We start from the raw sequence: 16,343 nt of genomic DNA on the forward strand, positions 1-16,343 counted from the left end.
ATCTGCAGCACTTTCCACAAGAGAGATGAAGAACTCTTAAACCCCACAGGTGCCCTGCCTAGTTCCTTTGCCAAGCTGTCCCTTTTCAGACTACAAGAATAGCCTCATACAAGCCTTAGAGAAAGAAGATTCCCAACTTTACCATTCAGAAAAAAAGAAGAATGCTTACCCTTACCTGGTACCTTTGCTCATGTCAAAACTTCTTACCAGTGCCGTGCCATGGCTCCCATGCCTAGAACAATTCCAGGTCTGCTTTGGTATCATGGTTACTTGCTGTTGAATGCTGAGTGACTGAAGTTCTTTGTGCCTTGCTGGTAGATATCTTGTCCAGGAGCTAGAGGAGCCAAAAGTGCGCATCAGCTCCCCGAAGCCAAGATCTGCGTGCCTCTGCCCAGACCAGAGGCTGCATTAAGAAGCATAACTGATCTGAAATCACATTCTATGGAGCTTGGCAACAAGCTGCACTAATGATGACTAATGAGCTTGGAAACAAGCTGCACTAATGATGACTAATTTAATGAAACTTAATTTCAGGGTATGCTATTACACCTAACATTATGTGCGTGGTACAATTTGCCACAAAGATTCTTTTAAAGTTTCAAGCACCATCGAGGGACCAGAACCACCCAGGAGGATCTGAGGGAAACATAGCCTACAGCCAGCCTGGCCTGAAGAAGTATCTAAACCACTCAGAGAAAATGAAAGCGTGAAAGACAGTCTAGAGCTAGCTTTGGAAACTTAAGTCTGGGTCTGTGTAGCTCAGTTCCACTTCATCCCATTAGCAGCACCCATTGGACCTCTCTGAGCTCCACAGAGCTTGCAAAAGAAGAAACAACCACTTGGAGGTTTCAACCCGACCCAAAATCATGCACAGAGCATTAGCATCCAGAAGACACCTTGTCCCATCTGAAGATTTTTGCCTTGAGTATTGTTCTTCAGCACTAGGACCTGCCATTTATAGCTGGAGCTGAGTACATCTATTAGGACATTGCCTTCAACCCAGTCCTTATGGACTAAATGTTCTATGTTAAAAAATATAAACTTCTTTCCTCGACATTGCCACTTCACTCACAACGACCAGATTCACTCAAAGTTTGGACTTCATTGATCCCTTCTCAAGCTTAAAGATTCACTACAGTGCAGTCATTTTTCTTAGGTTTTACCTTCCTGCATAGACTAATATTAGGCCTGATACTTATTGTGTTAATGGTTGGCACCCTAGAATTTAGTGGACAATATTCAACTTAGTTTTATCTTTTAATTTTTAATTTTGTATTCCATACTTTTTAAAATCTTTTTATCTTTTTAATGTATTACAGATATTGTTGGTACTTCCTAGACAACTACATAACTCTGACAAAACAAGTGTTTATTTTGGGTTGCGCTACCAAAATGTGAGTAGAGCAACTTTCAAAATATTTGTGCAATGAATGCCTTTGGATCTGTGGCACAATGATGATCTATTGGCTTGATTATGCCCAACATCTATCTGCTCAGGAAGTGACATCACTGGATTTCTCCTCATTCATCTGCATAGGGAAGTGACACAATTCCTCTCCCCTCTCAGGACCTACTTAATGGCTGCCACAGAGTGGACTCACAGCAGACGTATAGCTGGCATGCCAAAGGCAAGCCCGTCTGCGTCTGGACCGTGCACAGCACCAGGAGCCCTTTTGCTTCTCCCTCCCGCCACTACCATGCTGCAACTCTCCATGCCACCAACCCTGGCTGCTGCTCTACATGCTGCTGCCTCACCGCACTACACAACACTGAGAGAGCATTCTACGCTTTCTGTAAGCTTACATGCACTTATGCACATCCAACATTCACTGCACCGACAACACCCCACTCTCTGACCCATGTCACCAGACACCTCCTGGACCCTATTTTCACCAATTTCGGCAACATCCCAGTTGATGAGCCCACACCACTAGACAGACCTCGCCCTCGTCAAGTTCAGCAACCCTGTCCCGGTCCAACGCACATGCAGCACTGCCAGACAAAACTGGGAAAGCATTACTGACAAAGACTGGAACACTTCTCTCAACACCCACCAACCCAAACACAGCAACAGCCTCCTCAAAGCCATCAAGAGTTTCAACAATTGGATCACCTTGTGCACAAACTCCCGGGCCCCCCTAAAACACAAAAATACAACAAGATCCAGGTCTCAGGCCAGTTGTGACATAAAGGAACTCAGACTGATGGAACACCGCTGAAAACAACTGGAGTACAAATGTAGAAGAGCCAGGACAAAGCAGATAGGATCGCATCCAAATCCGCCCTGAGACGCTACCACCAAATTATTCGGACCACCAAACGTGCAGCTCCGGCGGGCCGCATCGATGCCAGCACCAACAGAGGCAAAGAAATCTTCGCCATTATGAAAGATTTCACATCCCCATCGTCCGCCGCTAACTCGGTCAATCCCAATCAATCCCGCGCAGGACCTCGGCAACAATCTCTCTCAATTCTTCAGCTGCAAAATCACCACCATTTGCAGCAACTTCAGCCAACAAACGGACGAACAGATTTCGCCAACCGCCTCCATTCTTATCCAAAGAACCAATGCTAACCACATTGCCTGTCATCACCATGGAAAAGACTGCTACCATCATGAAGTCCATCCACTCAGGGGCCTAATGGACCCCCCGACCCCACCATGCCTACTCAAGAAGACTGCTAGCCAATAGTGCCATGTTCACAGCCATTCTGTATGCCTCCACCTCTTCTGCGACCTTCCCAGATTTTTCGAAACACACAACTATTATTGCATTACTCAAGAAACCCTCTGTGGACCCTTCAGTGCTCGCCAACTACAGAACGATCTCACTGCTACCATTCGCAACTAAGCTCCTTGAGAAAATTATCATCAGACACCTAACCGAATACTTCAACGACCAACAACTCCTCAACACCACTTAGGGTGGTTTCAGACCCAACCACAGCATGGAAACTGACCTCATCGCTGCCACGGATGGGATCCATATGACTATGTACAGAGGAGACACATCAGCCCTCATCCTCCTAGACATCTCTGCAGCATTTGACATAGTCTCCCACCCCATCCTCATCAAACGACTACACAACATCGGAATCCCCGGACATGCACTCCAATGGATCTGCTCTTTTCTGACTTGGATGACCCAACTAATCAGCCTGGCACCATACACCTTGGACTCCTGTGACCTCATCGGCAGAGTTCTGCAAGGATCCTTCCAGAGCCCGGCCCTCTTCAACGCATACATGATCTGTGAAAAAACGGGGTGTATTATATTTTGTGGTTGTGTGACATAACTGTGTAATACACTTTCCAACCCCTAGTTTTCGTTTCTTTAACCTTCAGCCTAACCCTGGGTAGCTGTGGCTCTGAACAGCAAGGCTTACACAAAGGAACAGGTGTAAAGCACTTAAACAGCACCAAAACAATTGAAGAAAATCAACACAAGAAATCCGACACCAATATATCAGAATTGACTGTATTTTTATAAGACTTTAGACAAAAAAACTAAAAAGGTCCACCGGAGGTTTCGGGAGATATGGAATTTACAAGAAATAATAAATCAAAGCATTTCATTCAACTATGAACTAGCATTGGCAAATAAAATGAATTTGACACTTGGAGCGTTTTCAAGGAAAATGTGGGCAAGTGTCAATGCGGGGGGAGACCAACTCTGGTAGAGAGCTAGTCAGGGGGACCAGCAAGGCCCTCAGAAACAATTACCACCATAAAAGAAGCAATCTTCAAACAGTTCCAGGCACTTTATTCAGGCTGCGATGGATTCATCTGGAGTGGTCCTGATGCAAGGGATGAAGAATGTTGAAGATGCTCCGATGATGCTGTGGGTGCAATGGGGTCGAAGGGGGTCTTGTTGTCACTACTCCTTGGTCTCTGAGCTGGGTGAGACGGTCCTGGTCACAGAGTCGACATCCCACGAAGTCCTCTGCAGGATGGCAGAAGTACAGTAGCCACTGGGCTACCAGTCCCCCGGAGTAGTGGTCACAGACCAATCTTTCCTGAGTCGATAGCACGTACTCCGAGGGTCCCAGTAGCTCTACAACAGCACTTCCGGGTTCAGCGAACTCAGGTGCAACTCTGTGCGTCGGGTCTTGGTACCAGGTGCTGCACCGCATTAGTGATAGCGGTGTGAAGATTGGTGCTACCAACTTGCTCCAGCTGGCTTCTTCAGCTTTGGTGCCCCCTGTGCTGTGAACAGGAGGCCAGTTAGCTGGACCATAGAGTCTCTAGGTTTTGATGGGCTCTGGAGACTTCTGCTTGAACAGGATACTGCAAGCACAGTTCCTCTTTTCGCTAGCCATGAGGTGTAGCTTTCAATGGTGCCGCCTTTCTTTGCTGGTCTCTTCGCGCAGTAGGGCCGTCCTTCTTTGGGTCGCCTTCCAGTTCAGTTGAGATATGAGTTCGGGGTGCCAGGGGTACCCACTTTATGCTCGGAAAATTCCCCCAGGGCAGGATGCAGTTGGTGGCCAATAGGCTACCAGGTTCGCTCCCATCTGGTGACCACTTCCTGTGGAGTGTGTCACCAGCCCATCTTAGGATGTACAATTCCACCCACTCTCAAGATTCTGTGACACCTCCCTCGTTGTATGGATCTCACTAGCCCACCCAGGGGCGTGCCTACCTCAGGGTCACAGCCCCCTGGGGAAACTGGTTTGGTAACTGGTTTCCCCTCTCTGCTCCCCATGACAGCCTGTCTACCTAAACAATGGGGAAGTCCACCATCCTAGTGTTACACATTTCCCCTTTCAAAGGCTGCTTCGCTTTGAAGTCTGCCTTTTGGGGCTAACACCCAAGTGGTTTCCTGCAGTAGGGAGGTAACACCTCCCTGGCCTGCATTCTCTCATTGGTCCCCTTCCAGAGAGTTGTTGGCACATCTCCACAAGAGGGCAGAAAGCTGTCTCGTGGAACAGGCTCCATGGTTGCCTGGGAAAGCGCAGCAGTTTTAAGGGCGGCAAAGTGGCAGCTTTGTAAAAGCTGCACACTGCAGCAAGTTACATTAATCTAGATTTGAAATTTAAGTCAATCTTAATATACTGAGTTGTTTAATAACTTAGAGTGCACACTTTGGCTGCACCGTTCAGGAGTAAGCATGGCTGAGAGGTCAGCGTGTAAACCTGCACTCGCCAATCGGGTGACCATGCCCTTCCACAGTAAAAATGACAGTCTCGCATTTTTACTGTCAGGACATGTCAATTACATGTCCTGCCAGTGTCATATGTTGTACCCAACCTTAGGACTCGGTAGGCTTGCAAGAGGGATGACTTACACAGATGCACAGGGGAAGGGGATGCCTTGCCACTGCTTTCAATGGCAAAGTCGGGCCAGCACTACATGACTGCTGTACCAACTCGAAATGGTAGACTTGGAAACTCGTTTTATTTGGGGGACCTCCAGGGTGGCACAACCAGTGCTGCAATACCTGAGGTACCCCTCTAACTTATATGTCCTGGCAACAATATACTAGGGACTTACAGGTAAGTTAGCCATTTCCAATTTGGTAAAGCCAATCCGACAAGCATATTAGGGTAGGGGCACTGGCACTGAGGTCTGGTTAGCAGGCCTCAGTGCATTCTCACAGTCAAAAAACCAGCTGCATCAATCGAAAAGGAGGTGACCACACAAAAAGAGACCTTCCCTTCCATGATTCCTGTAGACATAATCAGTCACTCTCATAATATCAACATCCTCTCGTACGTCGACGTCACGCAACTCAATCTCTCCCTTGTGGACAAGACGTCCAGGACCTGGGTCAAGTTTAACGCCTGCATGATTGAAATTGCCTGCTGGATAAAGACCAACTGTCTAAAGCTGAACACTGACAAGACCGAAATCATGAACTTCAGCAAGGGCACATCACCGTTGGACTCCACCTAATAACCAACAGAGCTAGGACCAACACACACCCTTGGGATCATCATCGACCGTAAACTCCCAATGACCTCCCAAGTCAGTCAATGCCGTCACCGCCTCATGCTTCCATACCTTGAAGATGCTGAAGAAGATTTTCAAATGGCTCCCGATCAGCACCCTGAAAACCGTCACCCACACCTTAGTCACAAGCAAGCTGGACTACGGGAAAAACCTCTATGCCGGGATCAACAAAACACTCACCAGAAGGCTGCTGACAATTCAGAACTCGGCAGCAATAATCAATATCAACCTCCGTTAGAAATGGGGGTCACTAGTTGGCAATGGTTTGCACCTTTGTCCAAATAGGGGCCCTTCCTTCTAGTCAGGATAAGGGAGATACACTCCTAAAATAACCCCTGCTCCCCACCTTGGTAGCTTGGCACAAGCAGTCAGGCTTATTTCAGAGGCAGTGTGTAAAGCATTTGCACATAACCAACAGTAACACAGTGAAAACACTACAAAAGGACAGCAGACCAGCTTTAGAAAAATAACCAAAATTTATTTGTGCAAACAAGACCAAAACGATAAAAGACCAATATACAGTAATCAAAAATATGGATTTTGCAAGTATGACTTAGAAATGCAGTTCCTTGAAGCCGGTAGCTCCTTCTGGAGCTACCGCAGTGCTGAAAACAACAGAATCCAACAGTTCAGGCCTACCTCGTCGGTGTGGACCAGCTTTAGTGTCAGCAGACTCGTAAACAGTACCTATGGTTCCAGTGACCGCGTCGGTGCGGGCCGGTCATGGCAACCCTTGCGGTTGCGATGTGACGTGTAGCGGTGCCTTCAAGTCGTGGTGCAGGCAGTGGCTCGGTGACATTCGTCCAGTGGCGTTGTTGACACCAGGGCTGCGGTGCAGAGTGAGGTGGTGCTGACAGGTCACGGTGCAAGCAACTGTGCCGGTTGATGGGACCTTGCATCTGTCGGCCCAGACTGTGGTGTGGGACGGGGCGGTGCGTCGCTTAACTTATGAGCAGTGCCCCCAAACCATGGTGCGGTCACAGGTTTCGTGGTCAGGGACATCGTCGATGAGACCAGGACAGTGGAGTGAAGCAAGGCGGGTCAGAGCGCGGTGCCCACAGGTAATGGTGCAAGCAGCGGCTCGGTGGCGACGGGGGCCGTCGTTGTAATCAGGTTTGCGGTGCGAAGTGCGGTGGTGCCCTTTGCGGTGCCTTCAGGACACAGAGCCTGCAGCGGTGTCCATGATGGTGTCGGCTGCTTTCCTCCTCTGTGTCAACTAAAACCCACGGTTCCAGAGGCGGTACCCAGAGTAAGTGAAGTCTTTGCTGTCACTCAGACTTTGTGAACAGGAGGCAAGCTGTAGTTCAAGCCCACAGCAACAAGTAGAGAAAGTTCAGTCCAGTCCTTTCACTGTCCAAGGCAGAAGCAGCAACTGCAGGCCAGCACAGTAAAGCAAGAACACAGTAAAGGGGAAATACTCCTCCTAGCAGTTCTTCCAGCTCTTCTTCTTGGCAGGTTCCTTGATTCAAGTGAGTTCCAAGGTTCTGGGCACCAATGTTTATAATGCATTTCTCTTTGTTCTCTTGAGCAGAGAGTGTCTGTTTTTAGTCCAAACCAGTTTGGTCCTCTGTGGCCCAGCTTCCCAGCAGGAGATGGAGACAGCATTGTTCAAGGCAGACCAGGCCCTTTAATGTGCAAGGAAATCTTCTCCCACAACTCTAAATGCAGCCCAGGCCACTCATTCAGGAAAGGAAGGACACACCTCGACCCACCCCCCCTCCACTCCTCGCCCCTGAACTCCCCACCCCCTCCAATGGCTGTCTGAAGAGAATGCACATCCTCAGCCCCGGTCACTCCAAAGCCAGACAGTCAATCCACAACTCTGCAGAGGAACACAGGATGGCTAAGCAAGAAAATACCTACTTTCTGAAAGTGCTAATTTCTAACACAGATTATAAAAATCATCTTTACTAAAAGATGCATTTCTACATTCAGAGTTTAGGCTTACTAAACTTCTTTTTTCTATCTTGTCCCAATAGGAAGATATACTTGCAAAATGTTACAGAGTATTTCCCATTCTATCTAATGGGACAGATAGCCTTTCAGCAGAGAAAAAGGAAATATACTGTATTTCACTTTCAGGACATTTCACACACACCAGTGCATGTCCTTCCTTTCAAATACACTGATCCACCAGCCCATTGGGGTACCTTGGGCCTACCTTATGGGTGGCACACATGTACAAAAAGGGATGGTTAGGGCTTGACAAGTGGTTGCACTTGCCAAGTCGACATGGCAGTAAAACCTGCACGCAGACACTGCAGTGGCAGGTCTGAGAACCCTTTGAAAGGCTGCTCGTGTGGGTGGCACAAACAGTGCTGCAGGCCCACTAGCAGCATTTGATTTACAGGCCCTGGCACTCTCAGTGCACTTTACTAGGGACTTACCAGTAAATCAAAAATGCCAATCATGGAAACACCAATCCATAATCCAATTTACTATACAAGCACTATCACTTTAACACTGACTAAACAGGAGAGAGAAAGTGTGCAGAGACACTAAACCAGCAAAAACAGAGTCAAGACTGGGATGTCAGAAAGCAAAAAGACTGGGGAAACACGCCAAAAGATGCCAGGTATTACACACCCAGACCACACTTTCATAACACCACCTGAAGGAGCTCCACTGGCTCCCTATTCAGAAACTAGCACAATTGAAATTCCTCACTCACATTTTCAAGGCACTACATAACACTGGCCCATCATACCTCAACAATTGTATTAACTTTCCAAAGCCTTCCAGACACCTCCACCCTCAGCATGTGGAGACTGTTTATTCCATCTTCATGCAACAGCCCATGTTTTGTATCCAGTCCTTCGCGCTGGGCAGTTCTGGGCTGCCCCACAGCCTTATTATGTCTCTTTTGGCCACAATCAGGGCCACATTGCAGAATAGCAGTGTATATCTTGACAGCGTCATCTCACCAGCACAGTCCCAGGGAGTCAGGGGTCAGGGCAATGTTTTCTCCCACCACCCACGTGAACACTTCCTCCACTTGCGCCCAGTATGATCATATCTTTCGGACAATCCCAAATTGTGTGAAGCAGAGTACCCACTTGACCGCAGCTCCTCAGACATCTGTCACTGTTTACCTTGCTCATGCGAAGCAACCTAGTTCTGGTAAAATATGCCCTGTGGAGAATCTTGAACTGGACCAGGAAGAACCCAGCCCTAATGGCCACATCTCTGGGGTATCGACATCCCTGCTCCCCTCTTCTAAGATCCTTTTGCCATCTCTCCTTCAGTGCCACCAGGGGGAGGTCAGAGTGCGCTATACGCGTCTTGCATTTCTGGGAGATTGCGTGTGTCTTCAGTGGAGCTGGAAGCAGTCTATGTATCAGGGTGGTCTTCTCCACTATGTCCTACAATTTATCTTCATTGTTATATACATTATTATATTCAAGTGGGTAATTTGAAACTCAGATGTTTCTCATTAATATCTGCAAAATATAGAGACGCTGTGGTATGTTTGCCCATGTTGTTTTATCTTTCTATGGACTAAGATTCTTCCAGATCATGTAAACGTTATCAAAAATAATATCACTTTTTCCAGCATCTGAATCACCTATTATGCATCTATGCTTAATAACCGAGTAACTGCTTATATGTACTTTAATGTACTGTACTCATAAGAAGCGACCAAAAGGTGTTTTGTAGTCAAAAATATCATTTTGATATTACCCAATTTGGTTTTAATGTGAGTTATAAAAAAGTGGATTAGGAAGGAACAAGTACCTATTTTTAGCAGCAGTTTTGAAGGCCTACATCCACATCAGCCAACAGAGGGCAAGGATCAGAAATTAGGGATGATAACACATACTGTTGCAAAGAAAGAAAATACATTATTTTAGCCTTTTAAACAAAAAAGCATAACCTTGTACCAGAGATCGAAGTGAAGAAAGGAAAGTATGGGATCTGTGATCCTGAGTACACTGGGGGCGGGGACAGCAAGAGTAGGAGGCGGGATCAGACACGTGGGCAAAAGAAAAAAATATTCTCTATTTTGTTGACCTTTCACTTACAGCTAACAGCTTATTAAATATAATGCACACACCATCAATGAAAAATAAATGCAACTTGAATTTATCAGTGGGAAATACATTTTTTGGTAGGAAAGCTCAGTTGGTTAATGCAATCACTTCAGGTGGGTGTAAGGGGATGGCCACTGATTCGAATGTGTCGGTCAGAAAAGCGCTGTGAATATGTGTCCTTAGTTTAAAACATATATTACATCCGATATAAGGTTGCACACAGTATCAACACGCTGTGGCGAAATGCGCACAAAGATTGTTTACATGTTTACAGTGCTTTCAAAAGTTGTGTTTTAGTGTGAGGCTTTTCTTTATAGGTTTCCATAAAAAGGACACATTTCAGATTCCATCAATTAAGCAATTGCACACATGTACATTTCTTCCAGGCAGTGGGCACCCTGAAGAGAAGGCTTCTTAATTCTGCAGCTGCCTCTGCCTTCGCTCACTTCACTGTAGAGGAGACCCTTCTTCTCAGCCATTCAGGAATGCTTTTTTAAATAAGAAGTATGGGAACTGTTATGATCAAAGTAATAGAGCATGGGTGCGCCGTTCCCCTACCCACATCGGTCTCTGCTTTGTACCTCTGCATAACAATCGACTGTGTGAAAACCTCACCATAAAATGGAACTTTCAGATCCTCAGGGTAAGAATTTGTGAGCTAAAACGTGCTGTTCAGTTTAACTCGACGGCATAACCACTGATACAAAGCACATACAGTCTGATTTACACACCCTGTACTATAAGAGGTGTACTTACCTCTCCTGGAAATAGAGGGAGGTTAAATTGCAAACTGCGCCAGGTCCACGGGTGAAAAACTCCTTCAAAGACTCCTTTTGAGCACAGAGCTCCTCCTGTCAACGAGAGGACACAACACTGTATGAGTGATCACCACAGCTCCTGGAATGTACAAATCATTGCCGGAACTTGGTGTCTGGCCCCAGTACCATATTGATGTCCAGAGATTAGGCTGTTCATTGTAAGCATAATACGCATGTCTGTGGAAAAACATCTGAAAGAAAGCATGATTCCCAAGAAAAAAACAATCATTCTATAGCTTCAAAGCAACATGTTTGCATTGCACGAAAGAAGCCATTTGGGCAGACCACATTCCATTGAGATATAAAAAAGAGAATGTATGTAAACTGGGCATACGTGCTGAGGTAGATGGCTTTGTGTAAACGAGATAGTAATAGATGGTTCAGAAGTAAAGAAGGAGGTAAGTGAGAAAGGAAGGCAGAGAACGGAAGGGGTGGTAGCGGAATAGCAAAATCATTTTAGAGGAGAGGGGATATCCAGTCTGGAGGAGGCTGACACTGGTGTCTGTGGTGGGGATGAAGGGCGGGCGAGGCAAAGCAGACATGGCTGTCTCTTTCTGCTGCCACTGACTATGCATGTGATCCCTTGACAGGGCAATGTTCCTACCTGGCTCAGATCCTGGGGATGGAAAGTCACTATAGCCATGGTGTCTCCAGTGCGGTTTGTGCGCACGGTGAGTTCGCGCCAGTGCCCACCCTGATGAAACAGTAAGCAAGGATCCAGAGGCGAGAGCTTGATATACTCCTCGTATAACTGTGAGGGGAAAAAAGATGAGCACAGGCATTAAACCGAGGGAGACTTCAAGCCACATTCTCTGCTGTTAGAGCGTAAGAAAGACCATGTTCTGCCTACAATTGTTTTTCTGTACTTCTATTCAAAACACCCCCTACAGTCAGAGGTCTGTACAACTCTCTATCCTTATGTCACGCTCATATTAAACAAGCAGACAAGGTACTTGTTGGCAGCAGCTTGAGAATTGTTCATCTACTGCATGGATGCTCCCCGAGCTCATGGACAGACAGCTCTGCGGAAGCAGTTTAATAAAAGATCAGGAGCCATCATCTCATCCCTCATTATTACACCTTTGAAAGGCCAACTCTCTCAATTCAAAACACAGATCAGAGGGGGATGAAAAACCAATTGTTGCAGCCGAGCTGCTGAAAGAATACTGCAAAACAAACATGACTGGACAGCAAGGCGCGCCCCTGATCGCTCTGATAAAAGGATGTTGTTTTCTTTGTTCTGTCTCCGTCTTTCTCTCTCTCTTCCTCTTTTTCTGCCGGTATTTAGGTCTCTCTCTCTTTTACTCTCTCTCCTGAAAAGAGCTCCTCTGTCCCTTGGAGCTGCAGGAGCAAGCACTTCAAGGATAGAAAGGTTGAGTCAACCTCAGGGTTTCAATGTTGTTATATTGGTTTTCCTTATTGAAACGTTTAATGTTAAATGGAACAGGCGATCCTGTGTATTCAGAAGACGCACGCTGATGTCACAGGCTGATTTGGGGGTGCTAAAGCAATAAAAACCTATGGAAGTAATGCTAAACATTTATAAAGCAAATTGCTTTTTATCCTCATATAATGGAGTTGACAGTGAGGCTTGAATGTCCCCTTCGCTATTCTTTAGGAGAATGGCTTTGGGCACTACCAATGTTATCACTTTCTTCATTTTATCAAGAACTCACACTTGGATACTTCTGATTGTATAAGTGTTATCTCATAATTTGATGATTATTGAACAGATCTGTGAGGTCCTGGTGAAAAGAAGATCTGAAAAATCCTGCCTTGAACAGTCCTATCTGACAAAACCTTTTTTGTGTAAATTACTCTAATAAATTATATTTACAAAACAGAAAAATCCCACCTGCCGAAAACCTTTCAAGGGGAAAATTGTTTATCAACTTTGATTGTTCCCTGGAACTCTTTCATCCTCTGCTCTATTTGACCTTTTTGGTGGAAGCTGCTGAAGCCCTCCTCTCTTTTGCTGAACCTCCTCATCTCTTTAAACCCTGCTCGTATCTTTTTTATCTGTACAAGAGTGCCCAATCCTGCCCCCCTCATCAAAGCCTTCCTTGCATGGCCTGGCATCCACCACATCTCTTTTCCCCTCTTAGGGCTGTCCTTCTTTCCTATATTTATCCTTCTGTGAGACTTCTCGTTCCAAGCCGTGTCTGCCTCTCTCTGCTCTGGGCTCACTGTCTCTTCTCCTGAGCCATTTGTTGCAGTAAAACTATTTTAATTACATTTATATTTTTATTCGTTCAATTTTAGAAACTGTATACATTCTGAGTTTCCTCGAAATTAACTTCGTTATGACATCAAACCACAGCTTAAAATACTGGGTCTGTGCAATTTTTCATTATTTTTTCTTGTTTCAAAGCAGTAGTATTTCTACAAATACAGGTTTCGTGAATTTGGATTCATCAGATATGAATTCTTCAGGACTTGCTTTTCATCAGACATACATAGTACACTGTCGAGCATACAACCCTCACACAGGCTATTCTCATGGAAACCCGTGCAGTATTCAGGACCCTCGAGGTACTGTACTGTTTCAACAGAACTTTCCAAGCTGGACAAATCCGGCTTGTATGAAACACCAGAAAGAAAGCAAAGCAAGGGTGAAAAGCAAGAGTCCAGTGAGACCCTGTCTACCATACAGATGTTTAGTAGGTCCACAGCTGTATCTTACATGGATCAATAGCATCTCTGCAAACACTGCGACTCTGTCAGGGCAGTGTGCACGCAGACTGTGAGAGTGCACGGACTGCATGGCATCTGTAGCGTGGATCATGACGCGCAGTTGGCATCTTTACCCTGTTTTCCCGGTCTTCACCTTCTGCAGCGTTAGATTCCTCTTCACGCAGGTATCACGCGATGAATGCCATGCCTGAATTACAGCGCTCTCCCTTGACACTACTCGCAACGCCGCACACTTCAACCACAATCAAATACAAATACGGGAGTCATCTGCCAATGTACATTTCACTCAGCAGCTGCAGTTACCTCAGAGTATTTCTGCTTGTAACACCTAGCTCATTGACGCCCTGCCAAGCACCCATCAGCCAGAACACCAGTCGATGGTCACGGATCTGAGGCTGCAGCCTAGAGCGGCCCGTTTGGAACAAAACTATTGCCAAGTAGGTGTTTCTATACCTCACCGGGGACCTAAAATCCGTTCCGTTTATTTGAACGGCTACAGCTGCATATGCCTTGTATCTACCGAGCTTCTTTACAAACATTGCTTCACGCTTTCTAAGATGACCAACAAAAAGGGGACGCTGCCTTGGGCGTTGAAAATCCTGCCCAATCAGCATTCGTTTACTGCATTTACTGGTGTTTCAAATGCATTTAACAGCAGCATAGCGGTCAAGTTTTCAGGTTACGTATGTGTGAGATTTTCATAGTTTTAATACACTTATGCATGACATTTCAGTACCTTATGTGTGACACTTTGAGTGACATGTTATAGAAAGTAGGAGAAAGCAGAAAAGTCATTAAATAAATATATGAAATGACTCTTTCCGTGGAATGTAATAAAAAAACTCCCATTTCTGCACTTAGTGCTAAAACCGGATGAGACTCTGTCAGTGGCATTACTTTTGCCATACTATTCCTACAGTGAAGGAGACGCCGCTGGTGGATTTTCTTACAGTGTTCGAACTTCCCCCAGAAGTCTCAGGAGAGTCTCACATCACCCACCTGTAAACGACATTGGACCACAAGGGAACAGAGATGGTACCTTTCACAGAATAGCCACATTTGTTTGCTGTCACAGACCTTCGGTTTGCCACTTATTCTTTTCTATTTGTTGCCTCCCTTCTCTCCATTTTGTTTCCCACGTGTTGGGATGGAAATGTTATCTGCATGGTAAGAGGGTGCACCCCCTACCCTGAGTGCCCAGCTGAACTGTTGTCTGTAACCCTAATGCTGATTTTTTTTGTCATAGGCGAACATGGATCATGCGTGTGTTCCATGACATAGGCCTGTCTCACGGATTGCAGTCTGTTGCAGGAGCGTAACACAAACCCCCGCTGTGTGGGGGGGCCCCCAAGCTCCAGGGGGCCCCCACAGCACAGCACTCGGGCCGGAGAGCTCATGATTGAGCCTGGAGGGGGCCTCTCCACATACCCCTCAATTTTCGTTAAGCCAGTGGTCTGTTGGACCGGGAGTGGTACCCAAAGTGCTACTCTCATAGTGGTGGAAGGCTACTGCCTTCACCAGGAGTTAAGCAGCACAAGCCCAGTGGCGGCAGCCTACCATGTAGTAATCAGTAGGGTGAACAGGACCTTTTTACCAAGTATCACTGGAGTGAGGCCCATAGGCTCACTCACCTTTTTAAAAGTTCCGCTGCTGTGTGCCTAACTCTCCATTGGCATACATCAGGTAGATGTGGAGTGCTGCGCAGCACAGGAGTAGTGACTCTGTGCTGGATGTATGTGTGCCTGGGAAGGGTACAGTACAGGGATTTAGCAGTTCTGTGCAGTGCATGTGCAGTTAGTGCATGCACCTACTGGGTGCATGTCTGCCCAACAGTAATACTTTACATAAGAGATGTAGTGCTGTGCAGCGCGTGCACAATAAGAGCATGTGCTGGGTGTATGTGCGGTTGCGTTAAGTACAATACATGAGGAGTGAAGTGTTGTGCAGCATGCACATGGTAAGTCTGTGTGTTGGCAGGGTTTGTGTTTGTAAATAGCACACCTTGGTTGGATATAGAAAAGCTTCAGAGCTGAACAGTGCGTGCAGACTGAGTGTATGTGCTGAATGGATGTGTACATGTAAGGGTACAATGCTTAGAGGTATTAGAGCTGAATAGTAAGTGAGCTTGCGAAAGTACATTTAGTAAATGTGCCTGAAATGGTATGCTACATGGAGGATCTTGGGTTCCATTTTGGGAAGCCCAGGCCTGCCTGATGAAGACATGAGAAGGAGAGGAATCAACCCAGACAGATTTATTTATTGCTGCATTCTTGTGAGCTAGATGGGGCACATTCAGGAGGGAAAAAGAAAGAGACTCCATTTACACTTTCATGCAGTGATAGACCACAAGGGCAGGGCCTAGACACATCTCAGGAAGGAAGATGGGGGCTGATAAAGGTATCATAAAGAGTAGGGCTGGGATTAACCTTTTGATGCACATATCACTGTGGCTGCCATCCAGCTATGAACTCTAGTCACTCCCATGAATTGTGTTGTGGGACAATCCGCTTCAGAGTCGTGCCTGCTGTGACAGACAGGCTTTCATGAGCAAAGAAGAGAAGAGTCCACTTCAAAAGAAGGAGAACCCCAGCATAAAACTTCAAATACTCACAACACACAGATTACATTTCTGTGTCTGGAAATGGACTATAAGCACCTGCGGCTGGTGCTTGTAGGTGAAAGGAGAAGAGCTCCGCCACTCGGAGAAAGAATAGGATGGAGTACACAAGCAGCGCAGCATCAATACTGGCTGCTTCACCAGGGCGGAGATAATGTTTTTCTTTTTTTGCAGGACTTGCAACTGTGCTTGTGCAGGTAGAGGTTCACACTCATCCCTGAGGCACAAGTGAA

At 46.3% G+C, this 16,343-nt stretch overlaps 1 protein-coding gene across 1 annotated transcript in view; it reads right to left on the minus strand.

The window, feature by feature from the left end:
• The window catches only part of TRMT2B (tRNA methyltransferase 2B), a 152,302-nt gene that overhangs the window by 35,229 nt on the left and 100,730 nt on the right, over window positions 1–16,343 (minus strand). Inside the window, exons 7-8 of the mRNA XM_085607724.1 lie at window positions 11,404–11,550; window positions 10,738–10,832 (exon numbers count right to left, since the gene is read on the minus strand). Coding sequence (XP_085463850.1) covers window positions 10,738–10,832; window positions 11,404–11,550 — 242 coding nt within the window. The remainder of the gene's footprint in view (window positions 1–10,737; window positions 10,833–11,403; window positions 11,551–16,343) is intronic.

The sequence above is a fragment of the Triturus cristatus genome, chromosome 5_2, assembly GCF_964204655.1.
Source record: "Triturus cristatus chromosome 5_2, aTriCri1.1, whole genome shotgun sequence".
NCBI lineage: Eukaryota > Metazoa > Chordata > Amphibia > Caudata > Salamandridae > Triturus > Triturus cristatus.